The 21,739-nt window shown below is 44.1% G+C and overlaps 1 protein-coding gene and 1 long non-coding RNA gene across 2 annotated transcripts in view; one reads left to right on the top strand and one right to left on the bottom strand.

The window, feature by feature from the left end:
• The window catches only part of LOC307202487, a 235,113-nt gene extending 228,947 nt beyond the window's left edge, over positions 1 to 6,166 (bottom strand). Inside the window, exon 1 of the long non-coding RNA XR_013832908.1 lies at positions 6,121 to 6,166. This is a non-coding gene — a long non-coding RNA (uncharacterized lncRNA). The remainder of the gene's footprint in view (positions 1 to 6,120) is intronic.
• The window catches only part of LOC307202404 (uncharacterized protein), an 85,357-nt gene that overhangs the window by 14,516 nt on the left and 49,102 nt on the right, over positions 1 to 21,739 (top strand). Inside the window, exons 11-26 of the mRNA XM_079952291.1 lie at positions 788 to 970; positions 1,448 to 1,539; positions 3,027 to 3,199; positions 4,950 to 5,109; positions 6,702 to 6,781; positions 8,089 to 8,269; positions 9,736 to 9,891; positions 10,612 to 10,745; positions 11,863 to 12,021; positions 15,788 to 15,968; positions 16,937 to 17,148; positions 17,435 to 17,623; positions 18,665 to 18,807; positions 19,640 to 19,802; positions 19,942 to 20,028; positions 20,848 to 20,982. Coding sequence (XP_079808417.1) covers positions 788 to 970; positions 1,448 to 1,539; positions 3,027 to 3,199; positions 4,950 to 5,109; positions 6,702 to 6,781; positions 8,089 to 8,269; positions 9,736 to 9,891; positions 10,612 to 10,745; positions 11,863 to 12,021; positions 15,788 to 15,968; positions 16,937 to 17,148; positions 17,435 to 17,623; positions 18,665 to 18,807; positions 19,640 to 19,802; positions 19,942 to 20,028; positions 20,848 to 20,982 — 2,428 coding nt within the window. The remainder of the gene's footprint in view (positions 1 to 787; positions 971 to 1,447; positions 1,540 to 3,026; positions 3,200 to 4,949; positions 5,110 to 6,701; positions 6,782 to 8,088; positions 8,270 to 9,735; positions 9,892 to 10,611; positions 10,746 to 11,862; positions 12,022 to 15,787; positions 15,969 to 16,936; positions 17,149 to 17,434; positions 17,624 to 18,664; positions 18,808 to 19,639; positions 19,803 to 19,941; positions 20,029 to 20,847; positions 20,983 to 21,739) is intronic.

The raw sequence follows: 21,739 nt of genomic DNA, 5'->3' as shown, positions 1-21,739 counted from the left end.
ACAATAAAAGTAACACAAAATTCTAAAATTAATTCATTTTAAAATCAATTCAAAATCAAATTCATGGCAACCATTGGGCTAGTGTTCTGTGAGGATTACCAAAGGAGAGGGTTAGACTGTGCCTTGGCCAAAGGCCTGGTGGAACAGCTCTGTCTTGCAGGCCCTGAGGAAAGATGTCAAGTCCCGCAGGGCCCTAGTCTCTTGTGACAGAGCGTTCCACCAGATTGGGGCCACAGCCGAAAATGCCCTGGCTCTGGTTGAGGCCAGCCTAACTGCCCTGTGGCCCAGGACCGCCAAGATTTTTTGTTTGAAGACCGTAAGGTCCTTTGTGGGACATACCAGGAGAGGCGGTCCCGTAGGTACAAGGGTCCTAGGCCGTATAGGGCTTTAAAGGTTAAAACCAGCACCTTAAACCTGATCCTACCAACCAATGCCCTAACGTTTTACAGAGGTAGTCCACCAGCATACCCTCTAGGATTTCGCAGATGAAAACACCCCTGTTCTCACAACCAAGGAGCAAACTCTATCCATTCTGCTACCATACATTAAAAGTGGGACCCTGCAGCGTGGAGTGCTTCTTTCCAGGGTCTCAGAAACACCATTCCATTTCTCCTCTTCCTTTTTCATCTCCAACACTTTGTTAGCACACTGTGCTTGCTGAGCATGCTCAGTCCTCACGGGGTGATTTTCCCCAGACTGGGAGGAGGGAATAGCGGGCAGATGCAGCCCTAAAACAAAGATGTCGCTCTTGACCATGCAACCTGTTTCTCCCTGTGCTTCTTGGTAGTGCTGTCTTTCAGATTTCTGCCCAAATGGGAACTGTGGGAACTCTGGGGAAAACTGGCTTGAGCTGGTCAACTGAATTAAGGTCGTCAGCCAGCCTTGATGGAGGGATCCAAGTGAAAAAGGGGAAAGAGGTTAAGGTTTTTCTGAACACTCCCGAAGAATCTATGGAGATGGTTTATTTCAGGTAAAGTCCACCGGAAAGCCCATGTCCTCATATTATAGGAGCTGAATGATAGTTTTCTTAAATGCTTTTTTCTTTCCCATGCAAATATCTGCAATTGAGTTCTGTATGGTTCCCCCCAGTGAAGGCTAGAAAACTTTGGAAAATTAATTAATGGATGCCCTGATGCAACATGTTTCTGGTCTTCACTCCAAGTGCTGGCTTGGAGATTCCACGAGTGCAACCATAATGCTACCACCATCCTAGTCCACTCTTTCCCTTTCTTGTTTTCAGATTAGTTTTTTCCTAAAACTGGGGATGCCAGAGATCAAATCTGAGATCTTTTGCATATAAATTGTATGCCCTACCTCTGAACTCTTGTCCCTTCCTTAAATCCATTGTAAATAATAATAATAATAATAATAATAATAATAATAATAATAATCACATGATGTTGTCTTTCTTGGATTGAATTGTGCTGTCTTTGCTTCTTTATTACAGCTCTCAACTGTATGTGATGACGGTGGATGAAATGGAAACTGCTCACAGTTTCCCAAGCCATAGCGAGACTAGATCACACACAAGTGAGGAAGGTAAGTTTTTATCATTTACGTCTAATATATAGCAACCAGTTGTCACCTTGCTCTTAACTATCATTGGGAGCACATTCCTTCAGGAGCTAAACGTCCCCCCAATTTTTGCCTGCAGAAAATGGAAATTCTGCAAACAAGGGTTGGCAGCAGAGAGTGTGTATGAGGAATAATGAATACAGATTTACGGCAAACTGACATCTGAGATGAATGCAGTTTAGAAATCATAGAGTTGAAATCATAGAGTTGAAAGGGACCACGAGGATCATCTAGCCCAACTTTGTTTTTGTGGCTAGAGCAGTATCTGAATAACAGAATCATAAATTTGTAGAGTGGGAAAGGACTCCAAGGATCATCTAGCCCAACCCCTTGCAATGCAGGAGTCTTTTGCCCAATGTGTGGCAACCCTGAGATTAAGAGTCACATGCTCTACCAACTGAGCTATCCAGGCATCCTCTGAGCCCATTCCCTCCTGCTAATTCCCTTGACCCAGCTTCATCTTTTTCTTTATCAAGTTTACACCCCATATTTCCATTTAAAAATGTGTCCTGAGTGGCACAAAATGAATGGAAATAGGCAACCGTAACAAAATATATGAGATGATTAAAAACAAGTCAATAAAACAGCCAGGAAAGCAAGAAGACCTGTACAGGATGAAACGTGTGAAAGGAATCATGGATGGTGAGCTGCTGACCCTGTGGCTGTGTTCTACCTGCATAGTCAGAGACAGTATGCCTCTCAAGGCCAGCTACTGGGAATCAAAAGTGGAGAGCTCAGGTCTTGCTTGTGGGTTCCCCATAGGCATTTGGTTGGCCACTCCAGGGTACTGCGCTAGATTAGCTCTGGCCTGCTCCAGGGGGCCTCTTCTAATGTTCTGTCAGAAGACCGGAACATGACAAATTAGCCGGATTAAATCTTTGCATTGGAAGGTGTCAGATAAGAACCAGAACTTTTATTTTTGAAGGTGGCACCTGAGCAGCGATGACAAAGGTGGCAAAGGAAGAAAGTGCATGAGCTAGGGCTGGATAAGTCTTCATCGGAGAGTAAATAAAATGATTTAAATGTGAAATGATTTAAATGAGGGACTTGACATCTTTCCACAGGGCCTGCAAGACAGAGCTGTTCCACCAGGCCTTTGGCCAAGGCACAGTCTGACCCCCTCCTTTGGAAATCCTCACAGAACTCTAGCCCAATGGTTGCCATTAATTTGATTTGAATTGATTTTAAAATGAATTGATTTTAGAATGCTGAGTTACTTTTATTGTTGTTAGCCTCTCTGAGCCCTGCTTCGGCTCAGAGGGGAGGGCGAGATATAAATAAAATGAATTATTATTATTATTATTATTATTATTATTATTATTATTATTAAATGACTGATTGGTTGACAATGCAGTTTCCTAAAAGCAGCCTTTCTCCTTTCTTGGATTCACCAGATGAACTAGTCTCTTCCTTTTACCCACCCCCCTTTCCCACCCCCCTCTTTCAACCAGTGTCGAAGGCATTGGGCTGGCAACTGTGCTCCGAGATCTCTACCCCTGACGATGAGACCAGCGGTTTCATTCTTCCGTTTCCCAGACCAGCAAAATTTGCCATAACGTTAAAGAAGCAAGACCGAAGCCTGTACCAGTACTTAATGAAAGCTGCATATAATTATATTTCTCAGGTTCAGACACTGCCCTTCAATCTGGATATGTATTACTCATTCCTTCTACATGCAATGATCAGGCTGCGAGGGCCGGCACATGTTTTCACTGGTGCGATGAGATGGGGCAGATTGTAGTGGTAATTGCAGAGAAGGGGGGCCTGTGTCCTTGAGAACTGGAAAAGTGGGGGAGGGGAGTAGAGGCAGGGGACATCGCCCCCTTCCCATAGCGGTCCTGATCATAAAGCTACAATATAAAGCACCATAGAACTTGAAAGGAAAGTGCTATTTATAAATAAATCCCAACTACATAATAATAATATAATAATTTATTATTTATACCCAGCCCATCTGGCTGGGTTTCCCCAGCCACTCTGGGTAGCTTCCAACCGAATATTAAAAACAATGCAGCGTCAGACATTAAAAACTTCCCTAAACAGGGCCACCTTCAGTTGTCTTTTAAAAGTAAAATAGTTGTTTATTGCCTTGACATCTGGTGGGAGGGCGTTCCACAGGGCAGGCGCCACTACCGAGAAGGCCCTCTGCCTGGTTCCCTGTAACCTCACTTCTTGCAGGGAAGGAATTGCCAGAAAGCCCTCAAAGCTGGACCTCAGCACAACAAATTACTAAAACAACCACCCATATGTTTGCATGAGACTATTAGAAAGATGCCTACCTACAGGGTTGCCATACATCCAGGATTTCCCAGACATATCCGGAATCCAACTGTATCTAGCAGTGTCTGGGCGAAAATCAGGCAAATGTCCGGTAAAATCCAGACACATGGCAGCCCATGGCAGCAGTGCTGTTTTTGCCAATTTTTAATAAAAATTAGCTCAAAAACGGCAAAAAAAAATTTGTACTTTTGCCCAAGAAAGCTCAACAACTTTTCCGTCCGGATTTTCACTGTTTGAAATATGGCAATGCTACCTACCTATCATAACTACAGCTTCATATGATAGCCTCTGTATATACTGTGTTCTATGATTGTATCACAAAGAGCACAATCCTTTTGCTAACGCCGTAACATGGGCAAGGAGCATAAGGAGTTAAGACGCAGCCTGCTGGATCAGACCAAAGTTAGTTTACACCACAAACGGATCCAAATATATCCAAATGGTATCTCTATATTATACTAATGCAAGTTTACAAAATCACATACAAAACAATTGCAACCACACCATACACACAACTACCGGGGGAAAGTTTGCTTCGACAATGAATCTTTCTGAAACTCCTGCAGATAAAATTGGCAATTTCTAATTCCTTAGGGAAAATTATTTGACAAACCCCAGCTTGAATTAATAGCGGATCAGGTGCCTGACCTTTCTCCTTCTCTGGAGCCCCATAACCTTGGGGAGGGCAGCACCCCTCACCTCTCCCCACCACCACCATAGGCTCCACTTAACCAGGCACATTTTGTCTCAACAAAGCTGATGCGCGCACATCACCAATGCATTGTTTCCTTCCCATAATACAGATACAGTATTCCCCTCCATACATAAAAAGGGCCCGAACAATATCTGGAATGACCAGACAGTGAGCTGTATCTGACTAAGTTCTACTCAGAATAAACTCATTGGAATTAATGGGCTTAAGTTAGCCATCTGGAGGGCCACAGATTCCTCACCCCTCCTCTATATAAGCCAGAAAGAGAAAGTTAGCCACAGGTGTGCAAGAACTGCCCATGTCCCCAACTCCCAACAGTTCTACTGCAGGTGTTACTAGTAAGAGCAGCAATGGTAATTGTAATTCTTCTTTTTCTTCCCAGAAAGGTTCCTTGATCCCAAGTGAAGCTGGCCTGCATTTCTTTATAGGGACTCCAAAATCAGAGTTGAAAAGGGAGATTGCTATTAACTTCCATTTGAATATCCCTCAAAAGAAATTCAGAATTGAATTTGTCCACCCCAAGAAAAAAATGCAAGTGAATGGTAAGATTCCCACCACCACCCCTTCAAAGGCTGTTGATTTCCATTTAAAATGTGTTGTCTCGCCCATTGTGAGAGAGGTATATGTAAGGCTTAGGTCGCTCACTAGGAGTAGAGATCATGAATTGTACCTTGGATATTATAATTAGCACAGGCTCATGCACTGATATTCCCTCCATAATGTCCTCACATAAATGTCCGTCACCTGATGATACCTGAGATTTGACACATCCCGTGAAATTTTCCTTTCACTCATTCTGCAGAATTTGTTAAATACTGTTAGATAATCTACCGTTTATTCCTGTTTTACAGATAGGACTACTGTGGTTAATGAATGGTGGGTGGGTGTGTTTGTGCGTTTGTGTTTTATGTAACCAGAAGCACACCATACATCCATGGTAAATGTGTGACTAGGACCCAAAGTACCCTGCAACTATGCCAGCTCTCATTCATGTGGATTATTTTATTTATTCGTTTATTATTACATTTCTAATCTATCCCCCCTTTCCTCCATGTTGCTCAAGGTGGGATGTGTGGTTCTTAATCCTCTCCATTTTATCCCCATGACAGCACTGTGAGGTAGGCTAGGCCGAGAGACTATGATTGCCCCAAGGTCCCCTCATGAGCTTCATGGCTGAATACTACTACTACTACTACTACTACTAATAATAATAATAATAATAATAATAATACAGTGGTACCTCAGGTTAGGTTACAGACTCTGCTAACCCAGAAATAGTACCTCAGGCTAAGAACTTTACCTCAGGATGAGAACAGAAATTGTGTGGCGGCAGTGGGAGGCCCCACTAGCTAAAGTGGTACCTCAGGTTAAGAACAGTTTCAGGTTAAGAACGGACCTCCAGAACGAATTAAGTTCTTAACCCGAGGTACCACTGTAATAATAATTTATTTATACCCCGCCCATCTAACTGGGTTTCCCCAGTCACTCTGGGCGGCTTTTAGCAAAAGATTCAAAATACATTAAAACACCAGTCATTAAAAACTTCCCTAAACAGTTACAGATAGGTAGCCGTGTTGGTCTGCCATAGTCAAAACAAAATAAAAAAATTCCTTCCAGTAGCACCTTAAAGACCAACTAAGTTAGTTCTTGGTATGAGCTTTCGTGTGCGTGCACACTTCTTCAGATACGTGCATGCACACGAAAGCTCATACCAAGAACTAACTTAGTTGGCCTTTAAGGTGCTACTGGAAGGAATTTTTTTATTTTGTTTTCCCTAAACAGGGCTGCCTTCAGATGTCTTCTAGAAATCAGGTAGTTGTTTATTTCCTTGACGTCTGATGGGAGGGTGTTCCACAGGGTGGGTTCCACTACCAAGAAAGCCCTCTGCCTGGTTCCCCCCTGCAACCTCACTTTTTGCAGTAAGAGAACCGTCAGAAAGCCCTCAGAGCTGGACCACAGTGTCCGGGCTGAATGATGGGGGTGGAGACGCTCCTTCAGGTATACTGGGCCAAGTAAGGATTTGAACCCTGGTTTTTCAGGTCCTAGTCCAACACTCTAACCACTACACCACGCCAGTTATCAATGGGCAAATCAGCAAATAAAAATCACATACACTTCCTTCTGTATCTATCAGGAAACATTGAATCCTCTAGAAATTCGCGTGTGGGGCATCTGGAGCTGATAGTTGATGATGATAACATCTACTACATCAAGGTAAGCGTGCTCTTGCAACCAAGGATATTGTGAGCACAGCATGGCATGGGCAAAGGAACAAGATGATAAGCTGCTCACCAGAGCAGAGAGCTGTCTGCCTTGATTGTGCAACATCCTTCCTAAGGTCTATAATGTAAAGGTAAAGGGACCCCTGACCATTAGGTCCAGTCGTGACCGACTCTGGGTTGCAGTGCTCATCTCTCTTTACTGGCCGAGGGAGCTGGCGTACAGCTTCCGGGTCATGTGGCCAGCATGACTAAGCCGCTTCTGGCAAACCAGAGCAGCACACAGAAATGCCGTTTACCTTCCCGCTGGAGTGGTACCTATTTATCTACTTGCACTTTTTTGGCATGCTTTTGAACTGCTAGGTTGGCAGGAGCAGGGACCGAGCAATGGGAGCTCACTCCGTCACGGGGATTCGAACCGCCGACCTTCTGATCGGCAAGCCCTAGGCTCTGTGGTTTAACCCACAGCGCCACCCGCGTCCCAAGGTCTATAATGTATCCCACAGCTATTGCTTACCATTGGCTATGTTCTCTCTCCACTCACAAAAGGTGGCATGCCTTTGAATGCCAGTTTCTGGGAATCTCACGTAGGAAGACTGCTATTGCACTCAAGTTCCGCTTTCAGGCTTCGCAGAGGCATCTTGTTGGCCACTGTGAGAACAGGATGATGGACTAAACTTGGTTGGTTAGAACATGGTGCTGATAACCCCAAGGTTGCAGGTTCGATCCCTGAATGAGACAGCTAGATATTCCTGCATTGCCGGAGGGCTGGTTAGATGATCCTCAGGGTTCCTTCCGACTCTACAATTCTTTTTTCCCCCCAAAAATTTTTTTATTCATTTTATAACACAAATAAAAAACACAAACAGAAAAGACAAACAATACAAACCAATTCTTATCATATCCTTATTTTTCTAAGCATTGTTAAGTGGACTTCCCCAAGTCCCACCTATCTGATTTTCATTTTACTTCATCTTTAGCAGTTTATATGTATCATAATTTCTAACTATCTTTTTCTTTTTTTAAATCACACTTAAATAACTTCACATTTTATCACTTACAAATAATACTATTTTAAAATACCCAATCTTCTACTTCTAACCCTACAGCCTATATCCACTTCCAAAGCTATTCTAAAATTTAAATATTAACTTTTTTTTTTCAAATATTCCTTAAACTCCTTCCGACTCTACAATTCTATGCTTCTATGATTAGGTGGGCCTTTGCATTGCTCCATCTGAGCACTTCTTATGTCCTTACATTTTCTGTTTAAGGATGCCCTATTGGGTGTGGTTTTTGCAGGGAAGGGCAGATCTGCACACGGCAGCTGCAGAGCAGAGGTACACAAGCCACCTGGAAGCAAAGTTGCTGAGAGATGGGAGCCCCATAGTTCTTTCGGGAAATCTCACGAAACAGCCTGGGAAGAAGATGGCATTTTCACTATCCTTGATTAATCTGCTGAAGGACTCGGCTTTCCTTTCAGGTCGGTGCATATAAGAGGTGTGTGTCTGTTTGTTTTATTTAATAAAAGGTATATACTGCTCGATTGTAGGATAAACCTCAAAGCAGTTTATGGGAAAGATAAAGCAATAAAATTATCCCTTAAAAAACAACAACTCACAACCATAATTTAAAACATCTGGAAAGTTAAAAACCAAAACAGAATAGACTAAAACAAATGAAAACTCATACTAGCTTTCTAAACATCTGAGTAAAGGTAAAGGTAAAGGTAAAGGGACCCCTGACCATTAGGTCCAGTCACGGCCAACTCTGGGGTGCGGCGCTCATCTCGCTTTATTGCCGAGGTAGCTGGCGTACAGCTTCCGGGTCATGTGGCCAGCATGACTAAACCGCTTCTGGCAAACCAGAGCAGCGCACGGAAACACCGTTTAACTTCCCGCCGGGGCGGTACCTATCTATCTACTTGCACTTTGATGTGCTTTTGAACTGCTAGGTTGGCAGGAGCAGGGACTGAGCAACAGGAGCTCACCCTGTCACGTGATTCGAACCGCCAACCTTCTGATCGGCAAGTCCTAGGTTCTGTGGTTAAACCCACAGCACCACCCACATCCAAACATCGGAGTAAAGGTAATGGTAAAGGTACCCCTGCCCGTACGGGCCAGTCTTGACAGACTCTGGGGTTGTGCGCCCATCTCACTTAAGAGGCCAGGGGCCAGCGCTGTCCGGAGACACTTCCGGGTCACGTGGCCAGCGTGACATCGCTGCTCTGGCCAGAGCCAGAGCCAGAGCCGCACACGGAAACGCCGTTTACCTTCCCGCTGGTAAGCGGTCCCTATTTATCTACTTGCACCCGGAGGTGCTTTCGAACTGCTAGGTTGGCAGGCGCTGGGACCGAGCAGCGGGAGCGCACCCCGCCGCAGGGATTCGAACCACCGACCTTTCGATCGGCAAGCCCTAGGCGCTGAGGCTTTAACCCACAGCGCCACCTGCGTCCCAACATCGGAGTAGGCTTGTCTAAATAATAATATCTTCAGCAGGCGCTGAAAAGAATACAGTGAGAGTGCCTGCCTGATATCAAAAGGCAGGGAGTTCCAAAGTACCACACTAGACGATCAAGTTCCTACAGATGCGGTGAGGGTATTATGAGCATCTCACAAGTTCATTGAACACCTGACCAGGGAGTGGGGCTGTGCCCACTAGTCCTTTTTCCTGGCGTTGATGGTCATGCTGGACACGTGTTTTTTGCTATGCTTGCTTTCCTGCAGGTGGGTTATTGTTGTTTATTAGGAGGGGAAGGGGTGGTGCAAATGCACTAGCAGAGCTAGTCTGGTGCTCCTGCTGTCCATTTGCACTTCACGGCCTTCCCCACCCCCTCCCACCCGCCAGGAAACTGGCGCAGCAACTCTGTCCCACCTGGTGAGCCATTTCCGCAGGTATCTGATCTCCCAGTGGTATCAATTGATGGTACTGTTTCTATTGTTTCTTTAGTGTGTATGGAGAAGAAAGCTGATGATAACCTGAAGCAGTATTCACTGGAGGGAGAAACCCACATTCCAGGGGTTCTTGGATCTCACATCATTGCTCTTCTGCAACAGCGAGGGGACATCTGGTCCAGCGCCCTGAGAATTAAATATGGATTGTTTGGTACTCAGTTCTTATACTGTACTAATACAAAAACAAAGTTGAGCTTTATTGCCTTTGTCAGTGTTGTTCTTTGCTCTCGTGCAGAAGGATCTGATTGGCTACTGTGGGAAATGGGATGCCGGACTAGATAAAGCCTTCATTTAATCCGGCAGGGCTGTTTTGTTCTTAATGCAAGGTATAGGGATGGGGAAGAAATTTGATTCAGTCCACACTTAAAGGTGAACTTACTTAATTTGCACTTTCCAAAATGATTTCACAAACCAGAATGCAGCCACCTTTCAAAAATTGCACTTCTCTGAATTTTGCAATGCAATTCTCCAAGCAGGTAATGTGTACAAAAATTCATATGCTGGGGGTAAGCCATGCATAAAATGCATGTATTACTGAAAATCACATGCAAAAATGCATTGTGTAAGGGGAATTTGTTTGCAAAAAAAAAGGGTAAATTAGGAAAGATTGCACATAGAAATGTGTATATCAGGAGAACTTTTCATTAGAATCGTGATAAATTTTCACAAACCTATGTGGAGAACTGAACTTAAGGCTGGAAACATGAGAAGCTGTAAGAAACCAGAATGGACAGAGTCACACATCCCTCATGAGGTGTGAGCGTAGATCTGCCTTCCCTATTAGCAGTGACTGCCCCTGAGTGCTGTGAAAACAGAATAATGTCATTTAGTAAATATCTCTGTATATACATTTGCGTTTTACCTGGAGCAGGAGCTGCAAAAAGCCTTCAGCATGAATGTACCACGGGCCAGAGGTTGAAAGTGGAGAATGTCCCAAAGGATGCCTACAGGCTAGATTTGGAGCATGAATTCTATTGCACTCAGATTCTAGCCTACAACCACAAGGTAAAGCATTTAGTTCATTTACCGCATGAGTAGGCAAACTAAGGCCCGGAGGCTGGATCCGGCCCAATCCCCTTCTAAATCTGGTCCACAGATGGTCCAGGAATCACTGTGCTTTTACATGAGTAAAATGTGTCCTTTTATTTAAAATGCATCTCTGGGTTATTTGTGGAGGCTGCCTGGTGTTTTTACATGAATAGAATGTGTGCTTTTATTTAAAATGCATCTCTGGGCTATTTGTGGGGCATAGGAATTCGTTCAACCCCCCCCCAAAAAAAATATAGTCCAGCACCCCACAAAGTCTGAGGGACAGTGGACCAGCCCCCTGCTGAACAAGTTTGCTGACCCCTGATTTATCAGAATAATTATGAATCCTGAGCAATGGTGCTGAATCCAGATTTCTTCCTCATGGAAACTAAATAATGAAGATGCAAGATGCACTCTTGTGGGAAAGGAATTCTACAACTTAGCAGCTGCCCCAGAGATCTGCTTTTACCTGATGCTGAAAAGTGGGGTGGAGTTGGCTCTAGGTTAGGATGTGGGCATTGTGTAAGAGATGTGACAGTACAGGTCACTCCACAATGTGCATCCCCCAGCTATGGGTAGCTGTTAAAGTTGGGGATGGAGGTGAAATTTGCTTTTTGAGGCAGACCATTCCAATTTGACTGTCTCGCACTAGCTTGCAGATCACAACATAACTCCCCATCATCCATATATTTCAATGCAGCTTCGGTGTACAAAAAGTGCCCACAAAAATAGGTATTTTATAGTTTAAATGTGTGCTAAATGTGTGTTATAAAAACAATGCACTGAAAAGCATTGCAAAATAGGAATTTGGGGAGAATGCGTGGCTTAATGCACATAATAAAATATACAGCTTAAATGCGAACTTTTTGTGCATTCTTTCAAAAATATCTGCACAAAACAGGGTGGAATGAATGCTAGGATTTGAACACGAATCTGAATGAAACGGGGCTGATTTAGATTCCTCCGTCCATTCCTGGCAGTGTGTCATTGAGAAGCCCATCACTGCTGAAGATTTTAGGACACGAGCAGGCTGCTATAAGGAATGTAGTAATTATTTAATACCAATTATAAAACCCAAGTTGTTTTTCCACAGGTCGATCTACGTCACGAAGAAACTGTCTCTCGCCTGCATTCCCGACTAGAGCTGAACTATGGAAAACACTGGGACGAAATCAACAACAAGCGAAGAGTGATAGTCAGCCAGACATTTACAAATAGTTCTCATCCAGCTCTGACTAGCTATTTCATGGAGGTAAAAGTAAAAGACCCAGTGGTGTTGCAGCAGTTGAGATGATGACTAAGGAATTGCACCTCAGTGAAAACCTATAAAGATGATGGAGAAGTCTCTGTAGCTGGTGGGAAATAAGTCCTCTTGTTCAGATATTCTCTTCAAAGGTCGCATCCACACCATCTGTTTCAACAACTATTATCTCACTTTGAACAGTCATGGCTTCCCCCAAAGAGTCCTGGGAGGTTGGGAGCTGGCGTTTGTTAAGGGTGCTGAGAGTTGTTAGAAGACACCCCTGTTTCCCTCATAGAACTACAATATCCATGCACACTTCATGCACACGAAAGCTCATACCAATAACAAACTTAGTTGGTCTCTAAGGTGCTACTGGAACGAATTTTTTTATTTTGTTTCAACTACGGCAGACCAACACGGCTACCTACCTGTAACTAACAATATCCCAAGTAGTTTAACAGTCAACCCCTCTTCCAGGTAACTAGGAATTGTAGCTCTGGGAAGGGAATATGGAGGGTCTCCCAGTTATGTGCACGAATTCCTGGGGGCCGAGGCTCTTGGGGTTCCTTCAATGATTTTTTAGTGCAAACCCCTCCCCCCTGCTGCCAATGTCCTGCTCAGGACATTGCCAGGACGTTGCACATGTGATGTCAGGATATCATGTCTGGTCCCCTTAATACTTTACAATCATCTTTATTGTCATTGTCCCATACAGAACAACAAAATTGAAAAAATCTGCATCAGACATTCAAAAACCAAGAAGCCTGCTATCCCAGCTATCCCAACCTGGTTAGCCCCTAGAAACTCTGATACCCCATAATTGAATACAATATACTCACATAGAGACTACCTTACACTGCATTTAAAACCAAAATTGCATTTGGATAGAAACTGTTTCTCAGGCTGCTAGTCTTAGTCTTTATAACCCTGTACCTTCTTCCAGAAGGCAGAAGCTGAAAGAGATCATTTCCGGGGTGCGCACTATCCTGCACTATCTCTGCAGCTTTCTTATGGCACCTGGAAGCATAGAATTGATCTAAGGTGGGAAGAGTGCACCCAACTATTTTCTCCGCAGTCTTTACAACCTTGGACAGCATTTGTTTTTTCCCTGACTGTGCAGCTCCCAAACCACACACAGAGACTATAAGTTAATACACTCTCAACAGTACAATGGTAAAATGCTTAATGTTTTCTAGAAGATGGTCCCAGTAGACCATGCTGGCATGGGCAGGGCAAGGGGCAGCGTTGCTCTCCTAGTTCCCCATGGAAACCATCATTGCCAGTTGTGGGGAGTGGGGAGGCAGTGGGGAGCTTGGCACAGTGCAGGAATGTCGCTGGGAGTGCCTGGCTGGCTCTCAGCAATCAGCATTGGGAAGCCAGATGAACAATGCCACCCAGTTACAGATAGGTAGCCGTGTTGGTCTGCCATAGTCAAAACAAAATAAAAAAATTGCTTCCAGTAGCACCTTAAAGACCAACAAAGTTAGTTCTTGGTATGAGCTTTCGTGTGCATGCACACTTCTTCAGATACACTGAAACAGAAGTCACCAGACCCTTCTATATAGTGAGAAGGTGGGGAGGGGTATTACTCAGAAGGGTGGTGGGATAGGGTGATTGGCAGATAGCTGTGATGAGCCTGTTGACGACTCTTAATGACTGCAATAGGTCTTACAGGAAAAAGCAAGGGGTGAGAAGGTGAAAAATGACTTTGTCATGTATAATGAGATAAGAATCCAATGTCTTTGTTCAAACCAGGTCTCTCCATGGTTTTAAGTTTGGTGATAAGTTGCAATTCAGCAGCTTCTCTTTCCAGTCTATTTCTGAAATTCCTTTGTAATAGAACAGCTACTTTGAGATCTTGTATAGAATGTCCTGGGAGATTGAAGTGTTCTCCTACTGGTTTCTCTGTCTTGTGGTTCCTGATGTCGGATTTATGTCCGTTTATTCTTTGGCGTAAGGTTTGGCCTGTTTGTCCAATATAGAGAGCTGAAGGACACTGTTGGCATTTGATGGCATACACAATGTTAGACGATGAGCAATTAAATAGTCCCGAGATGGTATGTGTGATGTTGTTGGGGCCAGTAATGGTGTTGTCCGGGTGTATGTGGCAGCAAAGTTGGCATCTGGGTTTATTGCAGGCTCTGGTGCCAGTGTCCGTGTTAAGTCTGGTTGTAGTATTATTGTGGGTTAGGAGTTGTTTAAGATTGGGTGGCTGTCTGTAGGCAATGAAAGGTCTTCCTCCCAGATCTTGAGAAAGGGAACTGTCGTTGTCCAGGAGAGGTTGTAGATCTCTGATGATGCGTTGTACTGTTTTAACTTGGGAGCTGTATGTGATGACTAGAGGTGTTCTGTTATTTTCTTTTTTGGGTCTGTCTTGCAGCAAGTTCTCTCTGGGTATCAGTCTGGCTCTGTTGATCTGTTGTCTAACTTCATCTGCTGGGTATTTTAGTTCTAAAAAGGTTTGCTGTAGATCTCTTAGGTGAGAATCTCTGTAGAATTGGAGCAGATGCGGCTGTAACGTAGTGCCTGGCTATATACAATGGACTGTTTGGTATGTTTGGGATAGTAGCTAGAGGCATGTAGATATGTTTGTCGGTCAGTTGGTTTACGGTATAAGGTGGTGTCTATGCGCCCATCCTGTATTTTTATAGTAGTGTCCAAAAAATGTATTTCTTGCATAGATTGATTCATAGTTAGGTTGATTGTGGGGTGAAAATCATTGAATTTCTGGTGGAAGGTGTCCAGGGTCTGTTGACCATGTGTCCAGATGATAAAAATATCGTCAATGTATCGCAGGTACAAGAGAGGTTTGAGTGGGTAGGAGTTTAGGAAACGTTGTTCTAAATCCACCATGAAGATGTTGGCATACTGTGGGGCCATGCGGGTGCCCATTGCTGTGCCGCTGATCTGAAGGAACAGGTCATCACCGAATTTGAAGTTGTTGTGGGTAAGGACAAATTGGCAGAGTTTGGTAGCAAAGTCCGCTGTGGTTTTATCTGAAATGGTGTTCCTTATAGCTTGTAAACCATCGTTGTGTGGGATGTTGGTATACAGAGATTCCACATCCATAGTAGCTAGTATAGTATTGTTGGGAAGATTATTAAAAGATTGTATTTTCCTCAGAAAATCTGTGGTGTCACGTACATAGCTGGGAGCACTGATGGCATATGGTTTCAGAACAGAGTCCATATAACCGGAGACACCCACTGTAATAGTGCCAATACCTGAAATGATGGGGCGTCCTGGATTTCCTGGTTTGTGTATTTTAGGTAGAAGATAGAAAGTTCCTGGTCGAGGTTCTGTTGGTGTGTTTGTGAGGATCTGTTCTTGGATGTGTGGGGGTAGCTCCTTAACAATCTTGTTCAGTTCTTTTTTGTATTCTTGTGTGGGGTCTGAGTCCAATTTTATGTAAAAGGCGGTATTGGAAAGTTGTCTGTGAGCCTCCTGAATGTAGTCAGTTTTGTTCATGATGACGACAGCTCCACCTTTGTCCGCTTCTTTAATTATAATGTCTGGGTTGTTTCTGAGATTATCTATGGCTCTCCTTTCAGCATGGTTTAGATTTTGTTGTAAGCGATGGTGTTTTCTGGTCACATCTGTTTGGATTCTGTTTAGATTTTGTTGTAAGCGATGGTGTTTTCTGGTCACATCTGTTTGGATTCTGCCACCCAGTTCACCGCTATTGTGTATACCATGATTACGCAGCTTTACTTTGAACTGCCGGTAGTCTCTCTTCTGTCGTATGAAGCGCAGGCCCCCTTTTTTTGTCCCCCAGTTCACCATTCAAGTGCCCGAAAAGCAAGTGGATTACAGAACTCAGCTCCAGCACTCCTGTTCCATACAGAGTTCCACGGAAATAAGCACCCACTTCAAAGTGCACTATAACAACCGCATCCCTTTTGTGGTGGGGCTGCAGTGGAAAGAGACATCAAGGCATTCTCTGAAGAAATGGGAAGGTATGCACACACACACACACACACACACACACACCACACACACACACCACACAAGGCTTGTTTTCATATTTGGTTTTAATATTTGTAGTCTGCTTTTCCAACAACAGATGTTGGAATCGGCTCACAATAATAACAGAGGCATTGGCAAACATACTCTGCATGCTCTGAACAGAAAAGCAGCCGCTTCTGAACATTTGAAGAAAGGTATATATTCTGTGTAGACACACACACACACACACACACAAAGAGAGGGAGGGAGGGAGGGAGGGAGGGAGGGAGGGAGGGAGGGAGGGAGAGTTAGTTGTTGGCATTCATCTTCTCAAGAGACAATGGAGTGTGCCTGCAGGGGTGAAGTAAAAAAACTGCATTAGCAGCACCAAAGTGATCTCCCCAGGTCACAACTGCATGTCAGACAAGCCATGCTCATCTGCCCTACACCTGACATCCTATAATATGTAAATTGTGGGGCAGGTAAAGGTGAGATCTGTTCAGGGGGACTCAGCAACAGATACAGTGGTACCTCGGGTTACATGCGCTTCAGGTTACAGACTCCGCTAACCCAGAAATAGTACCTCGGGTTAAGAACTTTGCTTCAGGATGAGAACAGAAATCGTGTAGCGGCGGTGCAGCAGCAGGAGGCCCGATTAGCTAAAGTGGTGCCTCAGGTTAAGAACAGTTTCAGGTTAAGAACAGACCTCCAGAACGAATTAAGTTCTTAACCCGAGGTACCACTGTACAACTAAACATTTATTAAATGAGGAATGATCATTCTTTTTTTCAAAGGACAGGTAGTGAACTACTAGGGGAAATTGGCCGTTTAGGTTTATGTTGCAGTTTTATTTGGGCCTGAGTTAACTCCTGTTGATGTTACTTTCACACTGATAAGCATTTTGTGATGGCCTGATATCTAGACACCGTTGATTTGAACTGAATAGCATTAACAGATGCAGCTTTCCATTCTTTGTAAGGTACGTTCAACATGGACACACCCTGGCTGTACCTGTTTGCCGCTCACAAGCTACACCAGCCCCAGCATTCGGCTTATTTAGCAACCATTGAATTAACTGCTGGGAAGGCCTTTGTGGTCAAGGGCCTATTTGTGGAGGTCTTCTGCAAGGACAGAGATGACAAGAAGGAAGGGAGAATTCTGATCCACACGCCAACCGCCACCTACTTGCAGGTTAGTTCCCATGTCAACCCTGCCTTTGTCCTAATGCTTTTTCTTCATCTGCTGATGTTTGTATTCCATGGCCATGAGAGGTTGGAAATGGGATCGTACTAGCCCCAGTTTAGTTTATTTGGTCCACAGCTCATAAATATCAGATATGGTAGAATCATCGAATTGTAGAGTTAGAAGGGATCATGAGGGTCATCGAGACCAGCTGCCTGCAATGCAGCAATCTGTTGTTTGTACTTTAGTAGAAGAAACCTTAGAAGAACCCAAAACCATCATTCTAAATTTTCAGGCATCTACAGTCAACTACTTTGCAAGCGGGTTTCTGCACAGCCAGAGTGAAGTGGTCTCTCTGTGGAACCAGCTCATAAAGAATGAGATTCGCCTGGAAAATAACGAAAAGACAAAGTTTTTCCATTTCTGTATAAAGTCTGCAAAGCAAGAACTCAATATGACGATGGCATACTTTCACCTGGAGGTGGTAAGATGGTCAGATCTATAGGCTGTTTACTGTTATTGGGGCATTTTTGTTTAGAGCACGAATAAGAGACATGACAAATGAGCAAAAAATTATGTATGGTGTAGATAAAGCCGTGGTTTGAAATTTGCCTTCCTTTCTCATAAGGATGGGGGGGGGTTTCATTTCAATGTGAATCTACCATATTCGCATTGCCCAAAGCAATGTGCAAAGCGAAACACAGCCATCCTTCAAAATTCACACATCTCTGAATTTTGTGATGTTCTCCAGTTAAATAATGTATATAAAAAGTGTGCATAGTTATGCGTGTGAGCGAAAATAGCATTAAAATGCATTGTAAGGGGCAGTTTGCAAAACACAAAAAAAGTGTATTTGGCAAAATTGCATACAAAATGTATGTGTGAATAGAAATGCACACTAAAATGCAGGCAAATCCTAATTTGCTATGGGTGCTGAGAATTATTAGGAGACCCCTATTCCCCTCAGAGAGCTGCAATTCCACAGTTCCCTGGGAAGAGGAACTGACCGTTAAAGCACTCTAGAAATTCTAGGTCTGGGAGAACTCGGCCTCCTTAATAAACTACAGTTCCCAGGATTCTTTGGGGGAAAACCATGGCTGTTTAAAGTGGTAACCTAGTGCCTTGCATGTGTAGTGCAGATGGGAACTCACTTGGATTATGCTGGTGGTCTGGATAGCTGACATCCTTAATCTGAGATCCAGAGGATGCCCTAACAACATATGTGATTGCCAACTTTCTATCACAGGTGGGCTATCCTGTTTCGCTGCCTGAAGCAAAATGGCAATGTGCCAGAACCCCAACCCTCTGTAGTTATTGTTTGTCACGTCAGTTTGATCTACAGGGATCATCATGGATAGATGAGCACTGTATCATTATATTTTTTGTAATTGTATTCCTATCTTTACTTGCATGTTCAAAAACTTGGTGGGTTCAAAGTGGCATTTTACTGCCCACTTTTTGCAGCATTTTATGCATACTTTTCTCTCTTCTGTGCCTGTGCCTGAATTTGATTTCTTGGTCACAGCCTAGGAAGGCAAACATTTCTGTGCAGGTTTTGTGGACGGATCACAAGACCCCGCCCCCGCTTGTGCTGCAGTTTGAGGCGCAGATAGAAGAAGTCAAGAAAGAGAAAATGCTCTACCAAAAACGTGGGACTGTCCTGTTCAGGTACTTTAATTCTCACCCATCCTGCTCCATTCGTATTATCCATTTGGGTAAAGAAAACAAAGAGATATTTCGCCTCTCTCAATCAACAAAGTAAACATCAATGCAAATATATACTTGCAAGGAATTGCTCCTTCAGTGTGACAGCACCTGCTCTCTGGAACTCCCTCTCATTTATATTAGGCAGATGCTTTAAGTGTAATGTCCACAGAGCCTAGGGCTTGCCGATCAGAAGGTTGGCAGTTCGAATCCCCACAGCGGGGTGAGCTCTCGTTTCTTGGTCCCTGTTCCTGCCAACCTAGCAGTTCGAAAGCACGTCAAAGTGCAAGTAGATAAATAGGTACCGCTCCTGCGGGAAGGTAAACGGCATTTCCGTGTGCTCCTCTGGTTCGCCAGAAGCGGCTTAGTCATGCTGGCCACATGACCCGGAAGCTGTACGCCGGCTCCCTCGGCCAGTAAAGCAAGATGAGCGCCACAACCCCAGAGTCGTCTGCAACTGGACCTAATGGTCAAGGGTCCCTTTACCTTTTTAAAAGCTTTTTTTGTTTGGACAACCCTATCCTGACTTTCTTTGCCCTCTTCCCTTGCAATTCTAAGCACTGGTTTAGAGGCAACCAGAAGGTTATGCTACTGTTAAAATAATCCAGATTAGACAATGATGCACTTTATTAACTGAACCAATGTGACATGATAATATATTTACTGGGAAACACTGTAATATTTACATAGGGCGTTATTGCATTGTAGCAGCTTGAACCGAAGGCAATTCAGAGTGAGGTTTCCCATCTTCTGTGTTTCAACTGAAAGTTCCTTACTTCTTTTATTTACATCCCAGGCACCCGTTTAAACTGCCCATCCCACAAAGCTTTCTCATCCAAGAAACCTTCACTCTGAACAAAAAGGAGAAGCATTATTTCTTGGAAACAAAAGTTTTGATCAACGAGCTTGAAGAGTCTGTTCAAACTCTCACACTCAGCTACCAAGCTGAAAATCCGCATGTGAGTCAAATTTACGAAACCATCTGCCTGCCCCCCCCCGTAACCTTTTCAATAGCAAAGCAGCCATGAAATAAGCAACGCATCTGTATAAAGTTTTTCCCCCTCTTTCTCTTCTTCCCAACCCTACACCCATCTCCAGGTTTGTGCTGGATTGACGCATCCATACAACAGCAAGTTCTTCCCCCAAAATATAGAGGTTTGCGCCATAACACGAAATCTCAGCTGTGTAAGTAAGTTTGATGAGATCGAGGGAATAATTCACTATGCATAAAGACGCCTCAGGGGAGATTATGAAGACATTCTGGCTACAACCCTGGTTGTATGGCCGTGTCCACACTGTGCATTTAAAGCACTTGTATACCACTTTAAGTGGATGCTGGTGGCACTGTGGGTTAAAGCACAGAGCCTAGGACTTGCCGATCAGAAGGTCGGCGGTTCGAATCCCCGCGACGGGGTGAGCTCCCATTGCTCAGTCCCCACTCCTGCCAACCTAGCAGTTCAAAAGCACGTCAAAGTTAAAGTAGATAAATAGGGACCGCTCCAGCGGGAAGGTAAATGGCGTTTCCGTGCACTGCTCTGGTTCACCAGAAGCAGTTTGGTCATGCTGGCCACATGACCCGGAAGTTGTACGCCGGCTTCCTCAGCCAATAAAGAGAGATGAGCGCCACAACCCCAGAGTCGGCCATGACTGGACATAGTGGTCAGGGGTCCCTTTACCTTTATACCACTTTAAAGAGTTGTGGTTTCCCCCAAATAATCATGGGAACAGTAGTCTGTTAAGGGTGCTGAGAGTGGTTTGAAGACCCTCTCACCACCCCTCACTCTACTAGCACAACTATCCAGAGAGCTCACAGGAAGTAGATGCTGCTGCTTCCTGTCCTCAGTTTGGCCATTGCTCACTTGCTTGCCAAATCCTGCTGCCAGCCCTCCTAACCAAAGTTATGGTCTCTAATGCATTAGATCTGTAGACAGTCTCTCCAGATTTAGACAAAGGTGCTGCTTTGCTGATCTGGCACTTTTAAATACTCATTATATCAACCCACAGGTGAAATGGGAGATTGAAGTGACCCTAAAGGTCAACAGGAAAGAGGCTCTCAGCTTCCTGGGCAAATACCAGAACCAATCTAGCATGGCTGAGTCCCAACACCTGGTACAAATGGATATGACACATGCATTCCAGGTACTTACCTTTTAGAGAAGAAGCACCACCTTCTCTTTGTCTGTCTCCATCCCACTTAACTTCTGGGGGTTTTGGCAAATAATGTATAGGTTGCTCGCTGTGTTTCATTTCTTTCTATTCTCATCAGGATAACTGGGGTGTTTTTTTAAAAAAAAACCAGCTGTGGGCTTCTATGGAAGGATGGACAGGATATAAATTTAATAATTTAATTAAATTAAAAATCAGCTTATGCTTGCCAATCTAAAATCCAGATGTTTTGAACTACAGCTCTCTACAGACTGGGGCTGGTGGTGGCTTAGTCTAAAACATCTGGAAGGCAGTAGGTTGGCCAAGACTGCTATCATCCAGTCAACCACCAGCATATTGTATTATGTGCGACTACAGTGCGGAAGCAGGTCTTGCAATCCCTGTTGCTCAGACCCCAGAGATATCTGTGGAGCTTCCATGAGCATAGAGGACCATAGGGTTGTGTCTGCATTAGGACATGTCTATAGGGTTGCTGTGTGTCCTCCTTTACAGTGGTCAGGCCTCCATTTGAAGGGCTATCTGGTCCAAGCCCAGTTTAACTATCAAGGAAACCTGAGAAGGGAGAGCAGGAGAGGCTTTGAAGCCACCAATCCAGGAGTTAACACTTGTACAGCAGTCTGAGCAAGGCTCGTCCAGTCACAGTCTTCTCCATTAGAGTGAGATGCATTTATATTTAAATGATAGTAATTGTGTTGAAGCTGGTGCTTATCCTACTCAGAGTAGACCCATA

Source organism: Podarcis cretensis, assembly GCF_951804945.1.
Source record: "Podarcis cretensis genome assembly, chromosome: 14".
In the NCBI taxonomy this organism is placed as follows: Eukaryota; Metazoa; Chordata; class Lepidosauria; order Squamata; family Lacertidae; genus Podarcis; species Podarcis cretensis.
Note: the sequence above shows the minus strand (reverse complement) of the source record. Positions and strands in the feature narration are given on the sequence as shown.